Source organism: Penaeus vannamei, chromosome 14 (genome assembly GCF_042767895.1).
Source record: "Penaeus vannamei isolate JL-2024 chromosome 14, ASM4276789v1, whole genome shotgun sequence".
Lineage (NCBI taxonomy): Eukaryota > Metazoa > Arthropoda > Malacostraca > Decapoda > Penaeidae > Penaeus > Penaeus vannamei.
The window spans coordinates 18,273,711-18,281,451 of record NC_091562.1 but is presented as its reverse complement, the minus strand read 5'-3'; the positions used below and the strand labels follow the sequence as shown (position 1 = coordinate 18,281,451).

Sequence of the window (7,741 nt, the reverse complement as noted above, 5' to 3'; positions counted from 1 at the left end):
TATATTATACTGTTATTGTTATAAATATAAGTATTGTTATTATTGTTATTATTATTACTATGAAGCTCATTCTACCTTTAAATGTATGTATTCAACACCAAAAATATACAAGCATATTCGGAGAGAGTCCAGCAATTGCGTCTAAACGAACGTTGAAATGGAGAGGGATATAAGTGCGCCGCACTTTCGCCGTGCAGTCCTTTCTACTTCTACTCAAGGGCAGCACGGCACGATTACGTCGCTCTTAGTCCCGTTTTACGAGTTGACTGCTACTCCACGACTATCGCCTACGAAAAAAACGCAGAGAACTCACGATATGACATTTCATGCGTCCGGTTGCGACTGAGCCTCAAGTTTAGAAACAGGGCCGGAATACTTCTTCCTGCGCAGCCGTTCTAGCGAACGACGGTCATCCTCTGGCAGTTTCGATAATTCGTGACATCAGCTGATTTATGAGGGCACGAACATAAAGCCTTTTTACTAACCTCCTACGAACGGAACTATGGTTAAAGGAAGATAGAAAGAATGTAATAGAGAAAGAAAGTGCGAGAGAGAGAGAGAGAGAGAGAGAGAGAGAGAGAGAGAGAGAGAGAGAGAGAGAGAGAGAGAGAGAGAGAGAGAGAGAGAGAGAGAGAGAGAGAGAGAGAGAGAAGGAAGGAGGGAGGGAGGAATGGAGAGAGAACGAGAGAGAGAGGGGGGGTTATTATTTTCTCATCTGGTCGACTCCAGTGTGAGTTATATCCCCTACTCTTATCGGCATTACGCTCGCATCAAGCCAATGTTTATGGATCTGATTCAGTTGCAGATTAAAGATTGTAAGCAGACCGGTAAGTCATTCCCGAAACAACAAGAGATTTCAGTAACATGCGAGAATGTTTTATCCTGTTTTTATCAAGGATAAGGTTGGTAAATTATGATAAACTACAGTACGATGGAACAACACCATATGAACCAGATTTGATCCCATTGTTAAAAATATCAATGCACTGCTCTCGAAATCTACAAGTTCTACATTTTCGTTTTATCATTCTATCTCCTCATTCATTCCCATTTGGTCACGAAGCTCACACATAACTTGGAATGAATAAGAAACAATGGAAAAGAACACACAAAGTGATTGAGACCTATTTTCATAGAAACATTTACAAATGGAATTGGCTTTCAGGCTAATTAGATTACTGGCACAATTATGAAATTCTCTCGGCTACGCTTTTCTACGTTGCATATTTGTGAAGGTAAGCATCTTCGTCCATAAGGGATCATAATGTATTTGTGCTATTTTAGAAGATTCAATCACAGCTCAATAAATACTATACTATACTATACTATACTATACTATACTTTGGACACCGTTATGACAAGAAACGCCATTTGTTCATAATGGTTTGTGTGTTTAAATATATATCACAGCTTCAGAATTTCGCCATATCGTCTTTCAATTTATATTATCATCTCAATATTCGAAATCGCCGGCACTAACTAGCCGTATGCGATCAAGGCTTTGGATAGGAGGATATTGTCCTCTCCTGCCAGACAGACCTGGAAGATAATGGGCTCCAAACCTATATCGAGTCAATAATCGATGCCAATTAGGACCTGAAGACCCCGCCTAACTGAGTCCAGTGCGAACATCCCTCGTGCATCCTACATGATGTGAACCCTGTTAAAGACACTAAACCATTAGCAGTCGTCTTAAGAGTCATTATAGTAGTCAATAGCTCAGTCACTAGCTGCATTAATTTCCTCGGGTGTAGAATATATGTGTATGTATCCTGAATATGTTACAAAAATAATACCTCTTGCGCAGCAATTATAGTAATGACTATTTAGTTTTGCTTAGTACTGAATTTCGTATATATATAACGTGCAGGCGTAGACGAGCTCTTGGTGCATTCCATATACGGTCATAACATTACTTTACGGTAATATATTTACAAATTTAGAGTATAGAGCATGTATACAATGTTTTTTTTCAGTATGCTACAAGTGATACAGTGTACAACTGTTCGGTCATCTTTGTTCCGTTTGTTTGTTCCGCCGACCTGTCAGTTTAACCTGTATCCGAGCTTAGTTTCTCAGCATTTTATTCCCTCTTATAAAATCAATGACATTTTTCTAGTGAAAACGGGTCAGACCTTTGAAGTTTACCATATTAGTCGAATTTCCCAAACAGATGATTCCGATAACGTGTGAGATGTCTGTACACTGCTTGTCACGTGCTGACCTTGATAACTAATAGGCATTATTATACCTGCAGTGTATTAATCATTTTCGAGAGTCAACAAAGTTAGTCGTTGAGCAGGGTCGTGTGGTATCACTGATCCAGCTTTTGTTCTAGTCGACTGTGAAAATACGGTGTTTACCTATGATTTTCTTTATTTCTTAACGGTTGAAGCTTGATGGGTAATGACTTACAGAAATTGTTCGCATATGTTACTGCGAATTCGTCTTTGGTTCTCTGCCTTCCTTGCTTACTTCTAGGAAACGCCAACGAACATCTAGCGTCATATCCATATAACGATTGGTAAGCTCCTAAAGGTATTTACACTGTGAGGCATTGATCCTCTTCAGGCAATGAATGCACTGCGGACCTTTCCCTTGTGATTTTAGGATTGTTCTTGTACCGACCCAAATATTGTAGTAGTCACTGACAACTCGTAGCAAGTTCTGTGAGAGATTTCAACTGATTTTATCATGTGAGTGCTAGGCCATTGTAAACATGAATGGTATACGAATTTTCAATGGAACAGCCTTAGTTACGCTTCCGTATACAGTTTATTGCATGGCAGTTGACTAACTTGACCTTTTTGAATACAGACAAAACTATGTATGACGTTTTTCAACTGTTATGTAATCTACCTCTTGACAAATATGTCTGCCTGTCATATTATCTCAGTCACGCACCGTTAATTAAACGCTTGAATTCTTCCCAGTACATATCTTTAGTGGGTGAGTAAACCATCGATTCACCTATTCAAAGTATGATTTGATTATGACAATTGCATAACTTAAAATATTAAAAATTTCAGATATGTATTGTAAATGCGCATTGAAAGCCCGTAGACTTATTGCTGCATAAGATGAAATTAAATGGCCTATCGGAAGTAGGATTATAGGATACGTAGAAGCTTTTACCCAATGGTCGATATATCTCGGAATACATAATAAAAAAATGTTTGCGTTCGATCGTATATCTTAGTTTTAATTGATCTGCGTTTCAACAATGCTATTTGCCTTTAGTGCTGTACTCACTCTCATCAAATGCAATATCGGAAGTTAAACTTCAGTCTTTTGTTTTTATTTTAAGCCATTTATAAATAAATCACTGATAGTTTTCATACTTCAGATCACCCTCATTTCTTTCGGGAAAATCCAATTTGTCCTTTTCCCAGGGAAGATTGATTATTCTGAAAAAAGGACCAGGCCTACTAACTATAAAAGGAAAACCAAGATGAATGCCGATTTCGACATCCCTACTGGTGGGTGTTTTGCATATTATGTCATATTTCGCTTTGACATTATTGTATCCTTAGTTTGGTCATTTAGACCTACCAATACCCTGACGACCTACTTGCATGCAGTGCCGAGCTCATTTCAGATATAGATCTGTATGCTCTCACGGCTCATAAATCATTTTGCTAGGAATCCACACAGTTTTATTTGATTCTTTACTATTTTGTTACATTTAACAGGAGTCACTGTCATTAGGTGAATATTCTAATACTTAAAATGACGTAGAACGACTTGAAAGAAATTGAGAATTGAAGCAAACGTAAGCAATCGAGTGATTTAACAAGAGAGCGCTGACAGGAGCAGGTAGCAGTGAAGAGACCAGCTAGCAGTTGAAGCAAACGGGCTGCCTCCAGGGCAGCCAGGCGATGTCCAGGCGAGAGGCGAGCTGAGGCGTCGGGTAGTGGACGCTGCGGTTCCACTGGTCCAGGTGCTGCATCAGGGCGCCGACGACCTTTTTGTACCTGCGGATGCACGCACATGACGCATGTGGAAGGAGATATGTACACATATATGCAATGAATAATTAATGATGGAAGATGATCATAGTGATAGGATCTGAAGTTCTCGCATTTGCCTCTGATTTCGATAATCACAGTATGACAAAAAATGATCATGTAACTGACTGATAAGTTCGAATTCGCTATATATCTATATCCCTTCAATAATATTCACTTGGAAGTGACACCCAATTTTCATTCCTTGCCGATATTTCTGTGAATCTAGTTCTGTGCTCCGCTAAGTTTATTTTGGTTGCTTTCCTTTTTCGCCAGATTATACATTTAAATCCAGCATCCGCACCGCTCTTCTGTTGTACTTGGCATTTGGAAGTCATTTACTATTCCATGAAACTGTAACTACTTTCAAGTATACGCTTCATATAACAGTATACACAGATCAAAAACACAAACACTCACTCATCCGTTTCCGGACTGATAGGGTCATGGTCCTCGTAGGGATCACGAACAAGGTCATAGAGTTCAGGCTGTTCGGTGAGGTCATGCATCATGGCCTTAGCGCAGGAGCAGCCCACGGTGTGTCCCCAGCCGCACTGTGTGGTCCCCGGGAACCACTTGTGCTTGTATAGGTACATTTTGTAGACATGGTCATCTGTGCGAATAAAGTAACAATATTCATAAACCGCAGAAGAGATTCGTCTCCCCATGAAGATAATCAAACACAACAGATGGTATAACAGTAATTAAATTTATATTAAACCAGCTGCCAATTCAGAAAATGAGTATGACCTGTAACAAGCCTGGCAGCGTGTATGTGCTTGCGACAATGATGGAGGAAGATTCGGGGAGGGCGCGCGGGGAGGCTCTTGCCCTTCAGCAGGTCAGCGATGCTCTCTCCATCCAGGTCCTGCTCGGCCAGAGTAAGGGTTAGCTGAATAAGTGAGCAGATGGGTATGCAGATAAATAAGTGCATCGCACGTATACACTGAATGTGTGTCGTTATTTTATCTTTTTAATAAACATTATTATGAATACACACACGAATGTACATTATTCATACGATTCTTTTTTGCTAAACTTTTAAAGATGATGTTAATGAAATTCATACAAAATAATTCTGTTTGAATAAGGACTTTGAGCGCTTTGTAAGTGCTGCAGTCTTTAATAGGGCGCGTTTCTCTTTCCCCGACAATTAGGGAGAACAGAAGCAACCTTGCGCGGTGTCCTTGGGACGAGGTCGTGCACGGAAGGGAGCCCTGCCAAGTCCAGCACGGTGGGCATCAGGTCCATGAGAGACGTTGGGGTGTCAAGAGTAGTGCCCGCTGGTAAATGCCCCGGGTAGCGATAGATGCCCGCTACTCTGATGCCTCCCTCAGCTCCTCCCATTGCCTTCCCTCCTGTTAATTAGAACAAGTCAAAGATATTACGTCGCACGGAGATAAGTCGATTATTGAAATATTACTAGAAATGCAGAGGAACGTTTTGCAAGGCGGCCATCTCTCTCTTACCCTTGAAGTGACCGTTGTGGCCCCCGATGCGGCGTCCTTCGAAATCCATGGCCTCCACGTGGCCGCCCTGGTCCGACGTAAAGTACACGATGGTGTTGTCCTCGAGGCCGAACTCCCTGAGGGCGTCCATCAGCGCCCCGACGCTCTCGTCCATCTCCTCCACGTTGTCGCCATAGCTGGAACAGGATTATTAACACGCACACATATGTGTATATATTATATACACACGCATTTGCATGTATTTATGCATTTATGTAGCTAGCATTGCGCAAGTACCTTCCGTGCTTGCTAACGCCTGTCATGTGCGGCGCTGAAAACATGGGCGTGTGCACATGGGCGAAGGAGTGGAACAAGAAGAAGGGCCTCTCGTCCTCGGCGCGCTGAGCCAGGAACTCGCGGGACTCCTTGACGAACCGCTGCGACAGCCCGTCCAGCTGGATGGGCTGCTCCACCACCTTGTCCTGCCGAAGGATCATGGAGTTGGCCATCCTGTGCATCCACGGCGACACCTGAAGGGGGCACAGAGGGTGTTCGCGTGTTCATTTATAGAGCTAAAACTTCACTGGAGTCTCATATCATAAAGATTTTTCCTTCAGACAATGTAAACAGGAAATAAATTAGCAATCTGCAGTCTGTACGATGAATTTAACTTCCGTAACACCTGTATTAGGGTTGCTTACTTACCCCCCAAAGACATTCCTTGTTGAAGCCAATGTGAGCGACTCTGAACCAATACAGAAAGAAAAAAACATTGGACAGCAGCAGGAGGAGAATGACGGTTCGAGTCCTCCACCCAAGGTATTTCTTCCCCAGCGCAATGCTCGCCATCGCCACCACCCATGTCCCGAGCAATCGCTGGGGACAGATTGACAACCAAAATCAAAACGGAAAAAAGGACAAGTGGCAGTGAGTCGCAACATAGGATTATGAATCGGATCGTGTGGTGGCCGCCTTGAAAGAAAATAAGACGAAATATTTAACAAATGGTATTTTGTGTAATATAAATGATGAATAGGATGTATATAATAAAATACATGAAACCAAAGACGGTAAATAACGTCGGGACAGAAAGAAAATAGAAATGCTACTCGGAACTCGCCCTGTATTCAAATTCCTGTAAATATCCCGCCATCAGCAAAACGTGATGAATCACTCCCACAGTCCCCATGGCAAAAGCGAGAGGCCAGGGAGCCTGACCTGGTAGGAGGGCTGGCTGAAGTCGAACTTCCAGAAGGCGTAAGGTCCTCGGAACTCAAAGAAGAGAGTCACTGGGATTCCGAAGAAGGTATCGAAGCCGTGGTTCAGGGGACCAGGGCAACTCCGGCCCAGGAAGCCGCACTGGACGCCCAAATGCCATTTCCCTAAGCAGGAAAATACATACTAGTAGATATAAATAGTGGAAGAGGGAAGGGAGAGGATAGAAGAAAGAAGAGGTCGCAACACAGGGCGGAAGCCTTTGGAGTTTTACTACATCTCGCTTTCCTTTCTTTTCCGTCCTTTCATCTTCCCTTGGTCTATCTACCTGAAATATATTTTCCTCTATACAATATAAATGACTTTGTTATCTCTGTCCATCTGATTAAGTACCCACTCATCATTTCTCAGTATAAAAATCTATAGTCTGTCTACTTCTCTATCTATGTCCATGTCTCTACATTCATCTCACACACACGCATTTATCTATGTATGTATGTTTGTATGTATGTATGTATGTATGTATGTATGTATGTATGTATGTATGTATGTATCTATCTATCTATGTATGTATCTATCTATCTATCTATTTATCTATCTATACAATCTGTCTGTCCGTCTCTCTCTCTCTCTCTTTCTCGCTTTCTCTCTCTCTCTCTCTCTCCTGTTCTTTCTCTCTCATCCTTTCTCTCTCTCTCTCTCTCTCTCTCTCTTTCTTCTCTCTCCTGTTCTCTTTCTCTCTCTCTCTCTCCTCTGTTCTCATTCTCTCTCTCTCTCTCTCACCGACGAGGGCCGTGGAGTAGTTGGCGGCCGAGAGCGCTTTGGCGAGCGTTACTTCGTCGAGCGGAAGGTGCGCTCGGCTCGCCACGTGGAGCAGCACTGGCGCCGCTCTGTTTGCGTCGTCGCCCACCAGCCCTGAGGAGGAAGCTTGGACTTACAGGAGATGAGGATGTACCCTGAAATAGGTGTTCGATCCGCAGGAATGGGAAATTAAAACTATAAAAAGGAGACTAATAGGGAATATTGGAATGTGTCTTACGTAGCAAGTGGTAGCTGTCAAGGTGGTAGTAT

At 42.4% G+C, this 7,741-nt stretch overlaps 1 protein-coding gene across 1 annotated transcript in view; it reads right to left on the bottom strand.

Annotated features, from left to right (window-relative positions):
• Positions 1-3,654: 3,654 nt before the first annotated feature.
• The window catches only part of LOC113817487 (arylsulfatase H), an 8,567-nt gene continuing 4,480 nt past the window's right edge, over positions 3,655-7,741 (bottom strand). Inside the window, exons 4-12 of the mRNA XM_027369556.2 lie at positions 7,454-7,585; positions 6,674-6,837; positions 6,161-6,331; positions 5,753-5,985; positions 5,477-5,652; positions 5,181-5,365; positions 4,758-4,875; positions 4,428-4,620; positions 3,655-3,974 (exon numbers count right to left, since the gene is read on the bottom strand). Of these exons, the coding sequence (XP_027225357.2) occupies positions 3,836-3,974; positions 4,428-4,620; positions 4,758-4,875; positions 5,181-5,365; positions 5,477-5,652; positions 5,753-5,985; positions 6,161-6,331; positions 6,674-6,837; positions 7,454-7,585 (1,511 nt within the window). The 3' untranslated portion in view covers positions 3,655-3,835. The remainder of the gene's footprint in view (positions 3,975-4,427; positions 4,621-4,757; positions 4,876-5,180; positions 5,366-5,476; positions 5,653-5,752; positions 5,986-6,160; positions 6,332-6,673; positions 6,838-7,453; positions 7,586-7,741) is intronic.